We start from the raw sequence: 18,306 nt of genomic DNA on the forward strand, positions 1-18,306 counted from the left end.
TTCATTTCATAGGTCAGATTATGCCACCATATTTTCCTCAAGCTCAAAAAACAAACTGTTGCTGAAGTTATAATATTTCAGTGCATTCTAGCCCTCTGTGAAACTTGTCTGATAAAAACGTAATTTATAATTTAAGAGTTTGAACAAAATGCTACCGGATTGAATAGGAAGTGGTTATTTCGTGCTGCAGAAACCAGAGAAAGCTTTATGAAGAATATTATATTTCTTCAAGAGCCTTGAAGCAGAAAGAATTTGGACATGCTGAACTGGGGAGCCATTCTGGGCAGAAGGAAGAGCCTGAGCAAAGGCAAGGAGTCATCAGACAAATGTCTCCAAGGAACAGTAAGCAAACCAGTTCAATTTGAGCATACAGTGTGAGAGAAGGAGCAGTCAATAATTAGAATCAGAGTCTTAAATGATAAAGAAATTCAATAAACAACAAGCTGGAATTTGAAGGCGGAGAATTAGGTTAAGTTTCAACTCTGCATTTACCAGCTCAATTAACCCTCACAGTAACTCAATGGCTTAGAGAATAATATTCCCATTATTACAGAAGAGAAAACTGGAGTTCAGACTGGTGAAGAACTGGTGGGCATCACAAGTCTCTCTGGGTAAGAAAGAGACCAGCCTGAAAACTGACCCCACAGCTTGTGCTCTTTCTGCTCTGTAATGTTCCTTGTGGCATTGCCATCTTGGGTTTAGGAGCCTTCTACCTAAGGCTCTGCGTTTGTGGAGATGACGAGCATTTTGCCACACTGGCTTTGTCTTTGTTTCCTAAAAAACTAGCACAGTGCCTAACATATAATGTGTGACCAATAAATGTTAGCTGAATAAAAGAATGAGTATCTAGCAAACCAGTTTCATGGCCAAACTGCAGCACAGGAGAGAGGCCAAGGCTGGAGATAAACAAAGGCAGAAGTCACCTGGTGTAGGTATATGATAGATCAGGTTGAAGGTATTTATACTAAATTTAAACGTATATAATGAATACACTGACTTCTGGGTGAGCATAAGAACACTTTTTCTTCCCACTGCTATTGAATGGTAGCTACGAAGCCCAAAGGTATGAGGACCAACTGCCCCCATGAGGCCAACACCTCTTGAAAGCTGATACTCAGGATAACAGAGAAATACAAACAGTTCCTCTTCTCATTCACAAAGGTAGTTCCAACATTGGGACTTGCAACATTTCATTAGCATGAAATAATCTTCACAAATAACACTTTTCAATTTCTGAAAATCACAAATGAGAATGTTGTAGAAAACAAGAAAAACACAATTTTAAAATTTGCTCAGAAAGAATATGCTGTGGCCTTGTGCTGTATTTTCTGCAGATGAGAGGAGTGATGACCTCTGAGAATCCATTTGGAGTTTAAAATTTGAGAGTATAATAGATTAACTAATGAGGGACATTGTTTTTGCTTTAAATAACAGAAGTGTAGCAAAGGCCAACAGTTTTTTCAGAAAGACTTGAACAAGGTCTCAACAACCTTTTTCTGTCCTGACAATTATGGTTCCACAAAACCAGCGACCACAGGCAGCTGACTGAAAAGGTATCTATCACCTTGCCCCAATTATCAGAGATTAGCAGATATTCTGTGTGTGTGTGTTTATTTGATTTAAATTTCATTCTGTTTCCTGGTGACAGGCATGAGGGATAATGGCTAAGGCAACCGCAGTGCTCAGGCACAGAATCACAGCCATGAAAAGAGGAATGTGCATCTACAACTTGATGCATTTGGCGCCCACCACACCTCACTCCCCATCAAAGCCAGTCAACGCAGATGAGATTTGAAAATAATCCTAAAGAATGACGGCACAAATAAATTGACAAATTCAAAACGCATCGAACAATGGGGCTGCAAATGTTTGCGAAGCAGAATACTTAAATATATAAATCACTCCAATCACCATTTTAGAGGATTTATTGTGTACACAACACTGGTGAGTTGCACAAGGGCCCAATCACGAAGGCACACTTTGGAGGATGGAACACATAGTGGAAACAAACAGATGTAAATAAGGTACAAGGTATGACAAAGATACAAGAACAGGCCAGAGAGCACAAAGAAAAAAAAACACTTAACTCCTACAGGGCTGAATAAAGGTGGCCTTCTTTGAGGAAGGTGCATTTAAGTGGATCCCTGTAGACATGGACTATTTCACTAAGTGTAAAACAGAGGAAACTGATTTTAAGCTGAGGGAATCAAATAAGTGAGGGCTGGGAAATTTAAAGACGCAGTGTAAGATGCATGGGTTCCATATGCTCGGTATTGTGTAAGATGTACCAATTAATGGAAACGGGAATGAAATTATGAAGGGCTTGAAGAGCTATGCTAAAAATAACTTGCAATTTACTCTCTAGACCAGCACTTTTCAATAGACCTTTATGTGCTGATAGAATTATTTATATCTGCACTATCAAGCACTGTGGCCACTGGCCACAGATGGCTATTTAGTACTTGGTGTGACTAATTTAACTGAGAAACTGAAGTCTTAATTTTATTGTATTAAAGTTATTATTAAATAATTAGTGTGTACAATTTAAATAATCACATTGGATAGTGGGTACCATACTAGACAATGCACAAAATGCTAACTACTAGTATTTTTGCACAAAAGAGTAACAGGACCAGTGAAGTGCTTTAATATTAGTTTCCCTTTGCACAATGTCGCATGTTAATTTGAGGGAAGAGACCTCTTTAAATTAATCGCTGCTCATATACTCTCCTCTAGATTTTTAGTCTTATAATTTAATCTAATTAGAAAAATAGTGTGACTGTTAATTGATTGTATCCCAGAAAAACAATTAATAGAGAAAACATAGCTAAATGGAACAGATTTTTAAAAAATAACAGTAGCAGATGGTGAGTTCTCATAAGTTTTTAAAATTTCTAGCACATGAACAAAAATGCCTCTGACTGAAGAAACAACACGTTTTATTCCTTGGGTGGAGAGATTATATTTTACTCATCCTAAACTGATTAATGCATGTATCACTAATAGCTCATGAGACACAGTGAAAACACAAAACAAGCAATGCAGACGCTCAGAAGGCCATAATGTTTCTGATGCATATGTGTGATTTAGAAATATTAGGCCTTTCGGCTCACAGAATTGCCATTTGCCAATAATGATAAAAAAGAATAATAAAAACTCAAATGTTATTTTCTACAAAAACAAATTTTTAAAAATAAATTGATGTCATATGCATGATTTTCTCTGGGGCTTATAATGGACTAACAAATCTTTTATTTCAAAGCATATTTCAAAATATTTATTTAAATCAAGCTAAAAATGCTTCTGTACGCATTTTAGCTGTAGCCTTTAAATGTAGAGGCTTCTTGCAGCTCATTTTGTTTCCTTATTTATATTTATTATAGCCAAATTATGCTGATGTGATAAAGAGTAGATTTGATGAAATTACAGATTTTCCTTTGGTAGGTAAAATGTTTATTCAGATGAATGGACACAAATTCTAAAACATTAAATCCCAAGTATATTCCTGAAAGAAATGGAAATTCCTCTCTTCTCCTTGTACAAGAGGTTAACTTGTGCCACATGAGCTCAGATGGCTGCCATGAACCAAAGGCTGTGGATGAAAAGGGAAATGTGGTCAGTAAGTAGCAGGGAGAACCCACCTGGTGCCAGACCTCCTCAGAGCAAGTGAGAGTTGTTTTCTGTGTGTCCACCTTTGTCAGTTAGGAAGCTGCCTGTGGCCAATTAGTTAATAGTTTCCTACTATCCTACGGCCAAAAAACATGAAGTCATCCTTGATGTTTTCTATTCCTCTCCTATGCCACATTCCATTCTGTCCAGAAATTGTTTGTTCTATCTTCCAAGGACACTTAACAGTCTAATTCTCATTGCCCCTACTGACTTCACCACTCTGAATCACACACCCTCCCAACTGCTCTCCCCGCAGCTGCCTCTGTTCTCTCGCTTCTTCCTAAATCATTAGATAGATGTTATTTTACAATGTAAGTCAGATCCGTTAGTGTTGGCTCAGAACCTTTCACTAATTTCCTGTTGGGTTCAGAGTAAAAGCCCAATAATTTGCCACAATTTATAAGGAGATTGGGCCTCATTCCTCCTGCCCTTCTCCTCCTTCACCCTGTTGCAGCAGCTGGTCTTTCTTGCTGTTGCCAGAATGTGTCAGGAACCCTCCCTGGGACACTGGAACTGGCTACTCCCCGAGCTATGGGCTAACTCCCCACCTCCTCGAAACTTTGCTGGAATGTGCACTCTGTGACCCCTTCCCTCACCACTCTGTTCAAAACTGGAACCACTTCTGCCCCTCCTTCTCCCCTCTATTTTATTACAGCATTTATCACTTTCTAATATATAATATACTTAGTTGTGATACATTATTTATTTTTCCCTCTCATATATATATACACACACACACAGAACAACTGTAAACCTCCTTTTGCCCCGCCCTGTATGTTCCATGCAAGTGTTTTACTCACCTATGTGCTTTACAGCAGTGGCACATAGTTCACGCTCAAGAAATAACTGACCACATGAATCATCATAAAATACTATTTTCATTGTAATCTTTTTTATTCTCACTGAGGACATGCTTATTGATTTCAGATTTTATTTACTTATTTTTAGAGAGAGGGGAAAGTAGAGAGAAAGAGGAAGAGAAACATCAATTGGTTGCCTCTCATATGCACCCTGACCAGGAAACAAACCTGAAATGCGGGCATGTGTCCTGACCAGGAATAGAATCAACACCTTCCAAACCAACTGAGTCACACAAGTCAGGGCTGCTTATTGATTTTAGAGACAAGGGAAGGGAGGGAGTAAAAGAGGGAGAGAAATACCAACATGAGAAAGAAACATTGAACGGTTGCCTTATGTGCCCCGTCCTAAGGACCGAACCCGCAACCTAAGCACATGCCCTGAATAGTAATCAAACCCATGACCTTTCGGTTTATGGGCTGATGCTCCAATCAACTGAGCCACACATACCAGGACTCACTGTAATTTATGTAGCTTTAATCATGTATTTATAAACCATTATATTTCTAGACATCACAAGGCATTGCTTGAACTAGATTCTCTCAGCACCTAAAGATACTCCCACATGGCAAATCAGAAATCCTTACAAATGGCATTAACTCTTTCAAGTCATCATGGTATAATTTTTAAAACACCTCAATGTGTTTGTTTTTTAAAGTATTAGAAAGTTTACTTTTTCCTTCTAGGTTATCTTTTTTTAATTTATTTTTTATTGATTATGCTGTTACAGTTGTTCTATTCCCCCTTTCATTCCCCTCCACCCTACCCCCCCGTCCCCACCATTACCCCCCTTTAGTTTATGACCATGTGTCTCAAGTCCTTTAGATTCTATATTTCCCATACTATTCTTGCCCCCCCCAACTATTTTCTATCTACTGTCTATGCTACTTATTTTCTGTACCTTCTCCCCCCTTCTCCTCCTCCCACTCCCCTGTTGCTAACCTTCCTTGAGATCTTCATTTCTATGTTTCCACTCCTGATCTAGCTGTCCTTTTAGTTTGCTTTTGTTTTAGCTGAGTCCTAAGTACTCTATAGACACAGTTACAGCTAGTTCATTCCTGAATTCATGCGTATCTATTTCAGGCCAAGATTTGTCCAAAGCACTGGGAAAATAGAGATTTCTAGGACATAGTCCCTGCTTATGAGGAGCTCACAACCTCACAGTGAGAGAGACCAAGCTGTAAATAAATTATTACATAAAAGCAAGCAACAGTGTTTCGAGCAGCAATTTGATTCTAAGTGCAATAATAAAGGTACAAGAAAGAGCCATTGATTGCAAATTCACTTCTGATCTGCTTATTAAATGATAAAGTAGCAAAAAAGAGGACATGGAACTTATTTATTTTTTTATTTTTTCATTATATTTTTTCCCATTAGAACATGGAATTTAAGAATGAGATAGTTTGGGGTTTCAATCCTATATTTCACCATCTTTTACTGTTTAATATAAATCTCTTTATTGAAGTATAACATACAGAAATTGCACATCCTATCTGTACAGCTGAATGAGTTTTCACAAGATGGGATCACCCATGTAACTTGCACCCAAATCAAGGAACAGAACATGAGCATTACCTCCAAAACCCTCCTTGAGCTCTCTCCCTGTCGATTCACTCCCCTGTGGGTAAACCACTTTCTTGACTTCTAATAGCATAGGTTTGTTTTGCCTGTTATATGCTTTATGTAAATGAAGTCACACAGTTTATATCTTTTGTGTCTGGTGCTTCTTCAATATTGTGTTTGTGAGACCCATCCATATTGTTAGATGTAGCTGAAGACTTCATTCTCCTTGCTTACAGGGTTTCATTTTATGAACATCACACAATTCACGTGTTCTACTACTGGTGAATATGGAAGTTTTTAGATTGGGGCCACTTAGAATAGAACAGTGTTTCTATAAAGATTCTAATACATGTCTGTTGGTGAATACAAGAAGATGTATGTTCATCTTTAATAGTGATTTCCAGGTTGTCAAAGTGGTGATGCAAATTTACATTTCCCCAGCAGCATATGTGAGTTTTCATCATTCCACAGCTTCATTAACATTGGTATTTACAGATTTTTGTTTTCAGATTAATTAATCATTTTGGTATTGTGGTATCACATTGTTTATTTTACATTGTCATGATAACTAGTGAAACTATTACCTTTTATGTATTTATTGGCCATTTGAGTTTGTGAAATGTTTGCTTAACCCTTTCTCGGTTTTTCTATTAGGCTGTATGTTTCTTATTGATTTGTGGGAATTGTTTATATATTCAAGTCCTTTATTGGATATATGGATGGAAAATACTTCCCACTACTCGAGAGAGTGCCTTTTCATTTTCTTTATGGAAACGAAAGCTCTTACTCTTAATGTAGTCTGATTTTGTGTATATATTTCAGTCAATTATTACTGGTGTGGTCTGTGACGAAGTTTCATTTTCTCCATATATAAAAGTGGAAAACAATGCCTAGTTCAAGTTACTGTGTGAATTAAATGAGACAATGTGACAAAGTGCTCCATACATTAGGCCTCGCAATGTGTAAGTCCCTGCACTGGACACTGTGGTCAACAGATAAAACCCTACTAAAACGTGCTGATGACTGTTCTATAAGGCACAATATGACAACTGCTATAATAGACTCATAAACAAAGGCATGATCATGGGAGAGCAGCATAAGAATAAATAATGGAAGAAAAAAGATAAAGAAAAGGACTCCAGTTAGAAGGGAAAATGACCAAAGATAGGACTTAGCAAAGTAGATAAGAACTAAGATATGATGGGATTTTTTAACTTGTAATTTTAATTTAGTAAGATAAAACTAAGACTAAAGAATGTAATTCCTTATTAGTAAGAGTTTAATAAAACTGAAACTCTCAGTCACTCAAAATTTTGCTTATGGCACTATTAATGGATTAGACCCTTCTGGAATATTGATAAATAAATCAAAAACCATAAGATGCATTTTCCATTGTTTCCAGTAACCTACTTTTGGAAATTTTTCTGAATAACAAGGCAAAATGTAAAAACAAATATGCAGAGTTCTTCATACCAGAATTGCTTACAGCGGCATAATAATGGAAGCAACCAAAATGTGCAGCTATAGGAGAAAATGGTTCAGTTGCTACGTCAAAGCTTCTCAGTGAATTCTCACAAAGCCATTTTAAAAAGTGGCTCTACAGACCAGCAGTCCCCAGCCTTTTTTGAACCAGGGACTGGAAGACAATTTTCCCATGGGCCAGGGTTGGGGGGTAGTTTCAGGATGATTTAAGCATATTATACAACTCACCATAATGCAGAATCAGTGGGAGCCAGCGATGTTTGCTTTTCACTCGTTTTGGGTAGGGTTAGCATGTGGGCTTGCGAAAACTGTGACTGAGAAAAGGGCACAGTGTGGGAAAGAGGCACATAGATAAATGGTAAGTAAAATCATGGTCAGGCCATGTGCGGGCTAAAATAAGTGTTGTATTCTGACTTAAAGCCTAAATATATTGAACTAGCTGTACAATTGAAGTATATGACTCACTTGCCACTATAAAGTCTGACACCAGATGCAGCTTAATTGTCACTTGCCACTCACTGATAAGGTTTTGAAATGAGTCTGCAAGCAGTTGATTTATTATGGTCTCTGTGCAGTCAAACCTCTCTGCTAATGAGGATCTGTATTTGCAGTCGCTCCCCAGTGCTGGCATCACGGCCTCAGCTCTGCCTCAGGTCATCAGGCATTAGATTCCCATAAGGAGGGCACAACCTAGACTCCTCACAAGCCCTGTTCACAGTAGGATCTACACCCCTATGAGAATCTAAAGCCACCACTGGTCTGACAGGAGATGGAGCTCAGGCAGTAATGCAAGCAATGGGAAGTGGCTGTGAATGCAGATGAAGCTTTGCTCATCTCCTGCCATGCACCTCCTGCTGTATAGCACAGTTCGGCATAGCAGGAGGCCGGGGTTGGGGACACCTAATGTAGAGCATGGGAATGTGTGTGACTGTATGTGTGACAATGTTTCTCAAAAGCCATGTATCTGGGGCCTGAGGGTGGGGATTGGAAGGGAGAACAGCTAACAAGTGAGTAATTTTTTGGAGGGTAGTGAAGAAACATTGAAAGAAAACCTATTTTTAAAACTTTCTAAATGGTGTTTACCATATATGTATGTATATGAGTCATGTACCCTTGTATAACAAACTTCCTCTACATTATCTGCTTTTATCATATTATTAAAACATTATTATATCTATCCGTACTTAGTTATTACAAGTCCATCTCTTCCTACTAGACAGTGAACCCTTTGAGTCTTGTTTGTATTCCAGACACAGGCCTGAGACCTAAAAGGTTATTTTGTAATTGTTTGATTAATGAATGCACTAATTAATAGATAGATAAATAAATAAATGGTATTAGCTATTCTTAGTTTATATTACATACTTGGAAATTTTCCTAATGCTTTCAGACATTAGGAGAGAGTTTAAAATCTTTTACCTCTAACTCCATCTAACTCAAGAATTCTTAGAGGTCTTTGATATCCAGAATCCAAGTGTCTGGCTCAGCCAGCCACCCAGCCAGCGTGGGGCAATGGAGCACAGGGGAACTCTGCTCTGGCCAAAGAGCTGTGTTACACACCATCGTAGCAGCTTGCGTTTCCCCGGATTTCACAGACCAGTGCGTGCACTCCACACCGACAAGAAATGAGAGGCCTCAGAAAGACCTTCTAAAAAGAATACATGTGAATAAGGGACATATTTATCAGGACAATATATACACTTATGAAAGGTTTTATATGTTTAGTTTTCTTCTGGGTAAACAAAATATTTACAAATTTCCCAGGATATGCAGGATATGTTAGTTGTCAATTGGTGACGAAAATAGAATAATTAGGAGGGTGATATTGGGTTTTTGAGCTGAATAAGAAAAAGTCAGCTCTCAAGAATTCAATAAATAGGAATGTTGTGTTGTCTATTCATCCTCTGAACCAAGCAAAAACTTTCAAACAAAAAAAGACCTTGAACAGTTAGAAACTCTACTGAGATAAACTTGTTCTTATACATGGTTTGTTGTACTTGTGTTTCAAATAACACACACAACCCAAACACAAAATGACATCTGTTGAAAAAAAAGAAGAAAATAGAAAAGGAAGGACAGAAGGACCCTTAGAAAACACTGAAAGGTACACAGATGATAGTCTTACAGGACTTGTAAACTTGAAACACATTATGATGAAGATGATGTCCTAAGAGAGGAGGATACAGAGGGTTTTGCAGGTGGGCTGAAACTATTAGTATTACCTGGAAATTAGACTCTGAGCCTGAGTTATTTCATTTATATGATAAGAATAATACATATCTTACAGACTAAGAATTAAATGCAACATGAGTATATAAATATGTAATGGACCTTATGAAGTGATTATCACAATGCTTGACTCACGACAAACACTCAGTATATTTTTACCTTGTATAATGGCCAAACCTGTCATCATGTCATCACCATCAACTGCACCAGTACCTACACCTGACCCCACTGGGCTCCTCTCCTGGGGGATGGAATTGCAACATGAGAAACATTTGCACTCTTGCTAAACGTTCCTATAGCTAAACTGGCCGCAGTTAAATTACAGATAGCACAGATATCTGTTAGGAGTAGATGAGGGTCTAAGTATAGGTTCCAGCCATCTGTGGGGCTTGGGAAGTGCTGTCCTGGGTATAGAGTCCTTGAGCCTTCTATGTGTCGATGGAGTATGATCCTTACCATAGACACTTGATTAATTGGGACAGAGCAAGTTAGGCCCTTTGCTGAGACACACAGCTTGTATGTCAGCAGTGAGTCCTCTTTAGGTGTCATCAGGAGAAACATTCCCACTGAGAGCTTCCTCCTCAAGGATGTCTGGACCTTCGGAAAGTTCTAGTTATTGTCCCAATGGTAATCCCCATTCCCACTTCCTCTGCCACTTCCACAAACAAATCTGAACCCTGCCTCTCTGCTTCACATCAACAGTTAAGTCTGTTTGATTTTCATCATTAGATTAACCACTATCTGATATGTTCTTATCTCTTGGGGGTATCTTTAATTGTTTATTTGCCCTTCACTTACCTCTATCTGATGTTGTTTTTGCATTTCTGTTTGCCCGGTGTCCATCTGCACAGTCACGTGCACTCTCCAACAGAACAGAACTTCCTTGATAGCAGGGATCATGTGTGTCTTACTCGCTGCTGTATCTCAGAACCCAAACACTTTCCCAGCAGGAGAGCAGAGGAGATTTTATGGGTAGACACCAGACATGAAGCAATCATTTTGATTTGGTTAGCACTTGCAGGAATGAATCCCCAAGTAAACAAAGGCCGAAGGGCCATGAACCCTCTACACGCCCATCCTTAGAAATTCGTATCAGGGAATAATGGGCCAGCTTTCCCGTGGAAAGGGTATATTTGTTGTTCCTTGTCCTTTCTCTTTCCTCTCTTGTGAGCATCATGTATCCTTTCTCTACCAGGCCGCCACTCCCTTTGCAAAAGTAATTATGAACATCTTGCCTCTTTTGTACATCTGAAACACACCAAAAAGTACTGATTGTCAGTACATAAGGCTACTGCCGTGTCTCCAGTCACTGTGTTTTTCATGCTACCTGGAATATTTAGTGCAGTGCAGTCTTTCTTACCTACTTTCTTTGTACAAGCAAGTTGCCATTCTTTCTTGACTACACTAATGTGCATTTAGAATCACATAGCCACTCAGGATACACTCCTCCAGAGCAGGCAGGAGGTGAGCTGAGCTCTACCAGGTTCTTTTCTGTAAAGGATGACCTTGAAAGGTCCTGCAGAAAGTGGCCACTTCAGTCTTAAGTGCTGCACATCAGCTGTGCCTGTTCACAAAGTGAGCCTTCATGCCACAACACTGGTACTTTCCAAGTACACTTGCACAGGGAAGAGACGATGCTTTCACTACTTACCATAAACAAAGAAATGGAGGCTGGGACTGTAAGTGCTGAGGTATATTCTGAGGGCAGGGACCCATTTCCCTGGAACTGGAGCACCTGCCTCATTTAAGGGTATCACATGCCACACGGTTTCACAAATGCTGAGAAAAACTTCATTTCCTTTACAAAACTCAATTAATTCTTGACTTTCCTCCCTGGGGTAAAACAAAACCACAGCTACAGTGGAGGCTTGAGAAGCAGATGTTTGCACGAGGAGACACTGATTTTTGGCAACGGTTGCAGTGCTGCTTCTCCCTCTGGCCAGACCCCAGACGTCCGTTCCTATCGGCGCCTCCCTCTCTCACTTTCCCGCAGAGTCAGGCACTGTGCACCGATAAAGACCATATTCTCAGGGTGGCATGGACCATCCTTCCAACAGTCAATGAAAAGATAATCTTAATGGAGGGGATGAGCCCTCTTGGGGAAGCAGGGGAAAGATGGCTCCACCCCAATAATGGTGTGCGGTAAGAAGTTCCTTCACCTGCATTGCTGCCTCAGTGCTCCCACCGCTACTCACCCTGGGGTGCGCTGACGGCCCACTGCTCAGATCTAATGAGTGATGCCACCCACCTCACCTACTAGTCACATTTCCAATATCAGCGGGCTCCGGCTCTCCACCACCAACCCACATTTATTCTCTGCCTTCTCTGTGGAGATAATTCATTAGTTGGCTCCTTACTAATCCTTCTGTTAACGAAGATTTCAGGCTACTCTAAGGCCTTAACCGAAATCTGCAAGGATCTATGACACCAACAGGTAGAAAAAAAATCGAAACCAGCTAGCAAAACTTTCCTGAGGATAGAAATACTCAAGATCTAAAACTTATCTTAAGGATATGGATTCCACACCTCAATTTCCTCCTCATTCTTGCTTCCTATTATGAAAGACCGTGATTTTAGGAATAAATAGTAAATTATGCGACAATTAGATTTCTTCCTGGGAGTTCCTTAGGGACGCATGACTAACTAGGGGTGCGGATGGGATGTGCGGAGGTGTCCGTGGAGACCGAGGTACCGAGAAAGGGTCGCAGGTTCCTAGAGCCCCCGACTCCGTTCCTTTGGTCACCTAGTCCCAGGCTGCTGCGTCCCCGGAGGGCCTGCAGGGGTGTGACTGGGAGCCCGTAGCCTGCGGGCGCCCACCCCCGCACCACCCCCCGCCCGCCCCCGCAGCCGGCTGACCGCAGCGGCAGACTGGGCTGGGGAAGGCGCAAAGCGCCGCGTGCTGAGCGGGGAGGCGGGCGGGCTGCTGCCGTGCGTCCGCCGCTCCGTCCTCCCTCCGCCACTCCTTCCGCCCCTCCCCTGGCAGCCGGGCTGTCTGCGAGTCCGGGAAACCGCTACTCCAAGCCCGCAGCCGGGGTGCGGGGCCAAAACAGAGGCGAGGGCAGAGGGAGCGAGGGGACCACAGCCCCCGCGGAGAGGCGGAGGGGCCCCGGCCTGGAAGGGCAGGGCTGCGCGCGTGTTTGCGGGTGAGGACGGCGCTGCACCTTGCTCGGCGCAAACCCGCAAACCCGCCACCCTCAGCGAGGCAGCCGCAGCCTGGAAGCCTCCCCGCCGGCGCCCGAGGCACGCGCGGCACAACCATGAACACCAACGATGCCAAGGAATATCTGGCCCGTAGGGAAATCCCTCTGCTTTTTGAGGTAAGAGGCTCAGACTTGCAGAGGGACGGAGGATGGGGAGGATCGGGGAGTGCGTCTCGGAGGCTCCGCGTGTGGAAGCCTCACCCCGTCCCACCGTGCGGACGCAGGGCATGGAAGTGAAGGGACCGGCACGAGCGCGCCCTCCCGCTCGCCCGGACGGTAGCCGCCCTTCCTGGGAGTTGCCGGGGTCCTTCCTCGTCCTTTGGCTCAGGAGCCCGCATCTCCCAGATCAAGTTTCAGTCTTCCAGCGGGTTTGCAGGCAGGCTGCACCGCTCGGAAGTGGGCGCCCTGGGTGGGCTGCAGGCGGCGGCGACCGGTGGTGCTCTCCGGAGGTGCGGGCCAGGCCAGGTGGGGACGCAGGCGCCCAGCGGCGAGCCAGGTCTCGCCACTGAGGGGCACCGAGCCCTAACCCCTACGCGCGCCGAGGGTCGGGTCCCCACGGTGAAGGGGAGGAGTGGGCGAGAGCAGCTCCCGCCGGGGACAGCTTGGAGGAGAGGGATGAAGATGCAAAATCAGATCCAAACCCATCTAGTGTCGCGCTACCTCCTGGGTGGCAGGCAGCCAGCGCTGCTCTGTGCTTTCGGTGAATGAACTCCTGAGCACGTTTTTCCGTCTCCTTGGAAGGGAGGGTTCTCGTCGTCGCCTCCCGGCCACAGCATTCGCCAGCCCTCTCCAACCCCTCCGAGAACGCGGGTCGGAGAGGGAAGGCGAGGCGGGCGAGGCGGGCGTGTCTCCTGTTGCTGTGTCTACAGACCGCATCACCGCAGCATCTGCACCAGGGGCCGGAGGCGGCGGCGGGGGCGGGGACACTGGAGAAGGTGGAAGAGGAGCCTGGAGGAACTAGAGGAGCCTTGGTTAGTTCTAAACCACCGTCTCTGTCACGGATCATTTTGCTTCCTTTTCCTTCTCTCCGTATTTGAATTTTAAAAATTTGCTTGGGGTTAAAAAAAAAGGAAGAAGAAAAAGAGTGGAACTGATCCAAGCTTCAAAGCGCGTGTCCTGAAAGGAGAAATCCATTCACTGCAAACCTTGCCCCACTCCACCCCCGTTTCTGAAGGATTAGACTGAGATAGTTAACTGAAGGTCCTGAGCTGCCCTTTCTACTGTTTGGAGGGGTTTCTTCTATTAAAAGAAATTTTAAAAAACACCACTTGAGAAAATAATTTTGTGTCTTTTTTCTGAATTATTTTTAAAGTAGGCCGCCATAATTACAGATCTTCATTTTTTTTGTTCACCTCTGTGAGCCACCGTTTTTAGGTTCATCTGAAGCCGAGGTCTGCAGGTGAACCACCTGTTTAACACAAGCCTGGTATGGGAAGCTCAAAACCTAGCAAGTGGGTTGCTCGTGCTTGAAAATAACCCGAAGGTGTTGTGTAAGGACAGGTGTTGGGGATATGTAGGCTTCTGGTTAAGAATTTTACTTTTTCTTATTTTCAAAAAGTAAATATGGAAGAGTTTAAGGTATTTGTCATAAATACTACTACTGAGATAGATTTTAATTCCAACACTTCTGAAAGAATAAATAGAAACATCTGCAAGAGACTCACCTGATTGTAAAGTGCTCTTTATAAGGAATGTGGGTATTGTTTTTCCTCCTTGGTGGAACGTAACCACAGAAAATGTTGATAGTTTGTTCATGTGAATCTACGTTTTGTATGCAAATAAGTAATGGCAGGGTTTTGTTGATGTTCAGGTGCTATGCTCTCCTTTCCTTGTCTTTTCTGCATATGAATGAGACGTTCTGAAGTAGTTCAAACAGAAGTAAGCTCACTTAGGAGAAATGCAGTAATGCCGTGTATTGAAATGCAGTGAGGAAGACTGCTGGCGACCTGCAGAGGCCTCCAGCAAAAGGAATCTGTGCTGTGCTCAGCAGTGACAGCAGTAAAACCTGGCCCTTCTCCATGTGATGAGTGTGGACAGCAAAACCACATGCTTTAAGTTTCCAAAAAGGGATTTTCTGTCTTAAAAACTACAGTATAGCCCTGGCTGGTGTGGCTCAGTGGATTGAGCTCCAGCCTGGGAAACAAAGGGTCATAGGTTCAATTCCCAGTCAGGGCATATGCCGGAATTGTAGGCCAGGTCCCCAGTAGGGGGCGTTCTAGAGGCAACCACACACTGATGCTTCTCTCCCTCTCTCCTCTTCCCCTCTCTCTAAAACTAAATAAATAAAACGTTTAAAAATACCTACAGTAAAGATATACAGAGTTTTTAGGTATCAAGTTTAACGATTAGGTATCTATCAAACAATTAACTCAAGGAGACTGAACAATAATATTAGCTGGTTATCTTGGAGCTGTGATGGTGGCTGGCTACTTAAAGAAAGGATTTAGATTGTCCATGAAGGAGTAGAACTCATCCTCCCCATTGTAAAATTAATATCCTGTGGGGAATCAGTTTTGTTTAAAGAGGCTGAAAATGTATATTTCCCAGTAAAAACAACAATAAAAGTTCATTAAGCTTACCCATTTAGACCATAATAAGGATTAAAAAAATAGACCAAATATCAAATGATTTATATTGTAATTGGATTATGTGTGGGCTACAGATAATCTGGCATTTTCTTTTCATCCATATCATATTTTGCAAGATATAGAGAAAGGAGTATATGGGTTTTTGAATCATAAACTTTGAGTTGGAATCCTGGGCCTGTGAGTTTCTAGGTGAATAACCTTGATCACTTAGCTAACCTCTCTGAATCATGATTTGCTAATCTGTAAAATGGGGATAATAATGCTGCACAGGGTTGAGAGTGCTTTGGGTAAGCACATGCATGCAGAAATGCAGAGTAAACACTGTCTGAGAATTCACTATGTTAACATAGAGAATGTGAAAATTTAAATACAATGTGTGTGTGTGTGTGTATAGAGCAGATTTTAACACACAGACCAGAGGTGGATGCCCAAGTTAGTTTTTTCCCTCCATCTGCCATTGAACTTTTTGATTGAACACTATAGCCTACACTATTTAGGATTTCAGAGAACAAATGTATTTATTAAGAATGGCCTACCATTTTGAGCAAATTGCACAAGAATAATTTGAAAGTAAAACACTGTACTTGAGAAAGGTGTCAGCTCTTTAAAGTGTATATGTTTTGTGCCATTAATAATGTACCTTGGTGATAATAATCTCAAGTTCTTTTTCTGTGAAATACTCTAAAGGAAAATAGTTTGCAGCAGTCCGGTTCCCAGGAGTCAGCATTTCCCAGTTTGTAGCATTTTTAGAAACTAGTACATGTGATACATCAGACACCAGGAGCAGAAAAAGCAATACGGGACCGTGCTTTTTCTCCCCATTCTGTAACCTCAGCGGGTCTTACAGTGACATTATATATGACATAACAGTTTTGCAAATCTCAGACTTTGTGTTTTGAAGGGAATGTTTTTCCTAATTTGAAAACTATTCAATATACACCTACCATGTGCCAGAGAAAAGAGTCAGGGGTTGGAGACTGAAAAATAAATAAGACCCACACTATGTTATGAAAGCTTCATAGTTTAAATGAGGAGACTGACCCATAAACCAATGATTTCAGTATAAATGACAGGTAAGATTTTTTTCTGAGTACCATGGGAACACAGAGGAATAATTCCACAGGCCAACCTGAGGACTCGGGATATTTCCTTATAATGATAATAATATCAACTAAAACAGCATTTACTGAGCACTTCCTGTGGGCCAAGCACTTCATATGCATTTTTTAAATATTAAATTTTTAGTCCTTAATAACCCCCTGAGGTAGATATTACTTTCATTCGACACAGGAAGACATGGAGGCTTAGAGACTTTAAGGATGGGTGAAAATGAGATCAATAATGACCGGAGCATTTTTACACACTGCACTTTACCTCACTTTGATTGAACTGGTCCATTTTAAACAATTCACTTACCCAAATTGTTTAAAAAGCAAAAATGCTGAGCTGAAAACTAGTTGGTTATAAACGTAAGGGGTTATCTTAATAAATCAGATCATAATTTCAACTCCAATTGTCACAAGTCAATTGCAAAGAACCAAAACAACCGAGTATTTAGAGATGGGACATAAATATTTTAACAGAGGTGGTTTTAAAACCTATGTGGCCACATTTTGTTGTGTTTCAGAGCCTTTTGAATGGATTGATGTGTTCTAAGCCTGAAGACCCAGTAGAGTACTTGGAAAGTTGTTTACAGAAAGTAAAAGAACTTGGAGGCTGTGACAAAGTGAAATGGGATACATTTGTCAGCCCTGAAAAGAAGACCTTACCTCCACTCAATGGAGGACAGTCACGGAGATCCTTTCTAAGAAGTGGTAATGTATATGCAGAATAATAGCTTATAGTTGTATTATAGCAGTTCTCCTTAAAACATACCAGATAGACTGTAGGCAATGATTTAATTCATTAGGTTTCTAAACTCCTGGAAGGAGATTTGGCCCAGGGACATGATTCAGCTCTCTCTGCTACTAATTCTAATCACCTCTATGGTTAAAGAAACAAAATTACATACTATTGTCCAGCAATTCACTATAAATGAAATTTTATATTACTGACTTCATTATTTTGTGAATCGAATTGCACTCACAAACTATGAATAGTTCTTAAAATTGCAAATAAGACATTTGCAATTAAATGAGTAGATGACAGACAAAATTGATAGTTATTGCTAGCTAGGAAGAGATTTCATTATTAATATGGTCCCAAATTCAGAGTTGATATTAATGCATCAGCATAAATGCATGTAAAGTTTATAATGTTAATTCAACAAGGATTTATTAAGCAGCTACTGAATGCAGTACATTAGATTAGACACTTGGGTGCTATAAAAGAAATGGAAGACATGAACATGTTTAACAATTTTAGAAACAGTGCAAAACTAAGAACTACAATTTCTTAGAGGAGATTCATGGTATTGTGATAGCTTTCTGAAATATGTGCTTATCAAAATTAGTGGTTCAGCATCAGCCAACCAGTCTTTTAAGCTCTGAATAAAATTGTGAAGTATAATATTATGTGCAATATGGAATCAGTTCTAATTAGGGGAAACTAAATTAATGCTTTCCCACTAGCCCAAATCATTCTATTTTCCAAATTTAAAGCATTCTCAAAAATTGTACCATGAAAAGTTTCGGCTATAAACACAGAATTCAAAGTGGAGATCATTCTATTTGCTGTAAGTACAAGGGGAAATAAATCTTAGTTTATCTTCATGACCC

General features: G+C 41.2%; 1 protein-coding gene across 2 annotated transcripts in view; it reads left to right on the forward strand.

The window, feature by feature from the left end:
* The first annotated feature begins 12,985 nt into the window (after nt 1-12,985).
* AK5 (adenylate kinase 5) overlaps nt 12,986-18,306 on the forward strand; it is a 220,613-nt gene continuing 215,292 nt past the window's right edge. For both annotated transcript variants that reach the window (XM_037148132.2, XM_053655593.1), the window contains exons 1-2: nt 12,986-13,118; nt 17,217-17,403. In XM_037148132.2, the coding sequence (XP_037004027.2) occupies nt 13,059-13,118; nt 17,217-17,403 (247 nt within the window). In that variant the 5' untranslated portion in view covers nt 12,986-13,058. The remainder of the gene's footprint in view (nt 13,119-17,216; nt 17,404-18,306) is intronic.

This window comes from Artibeus jamaicensis, unplaced genomic scaffold (genome assembly GCF_021234435.1).
Source record: "Artibeus jamaicensis isolate MK-2021 breed Jamaican fruit bat unplaced genomic scaffold, CSHL_Jam_final scaffold_1019, whole genome shotgun sequence".
Lineage (NCBI taxonomy): Eukaryota > Metazoa > Chordata > Mammalia > Chiroptera > Phyllostomidae > Artibeus > Artibeus jamaicensis.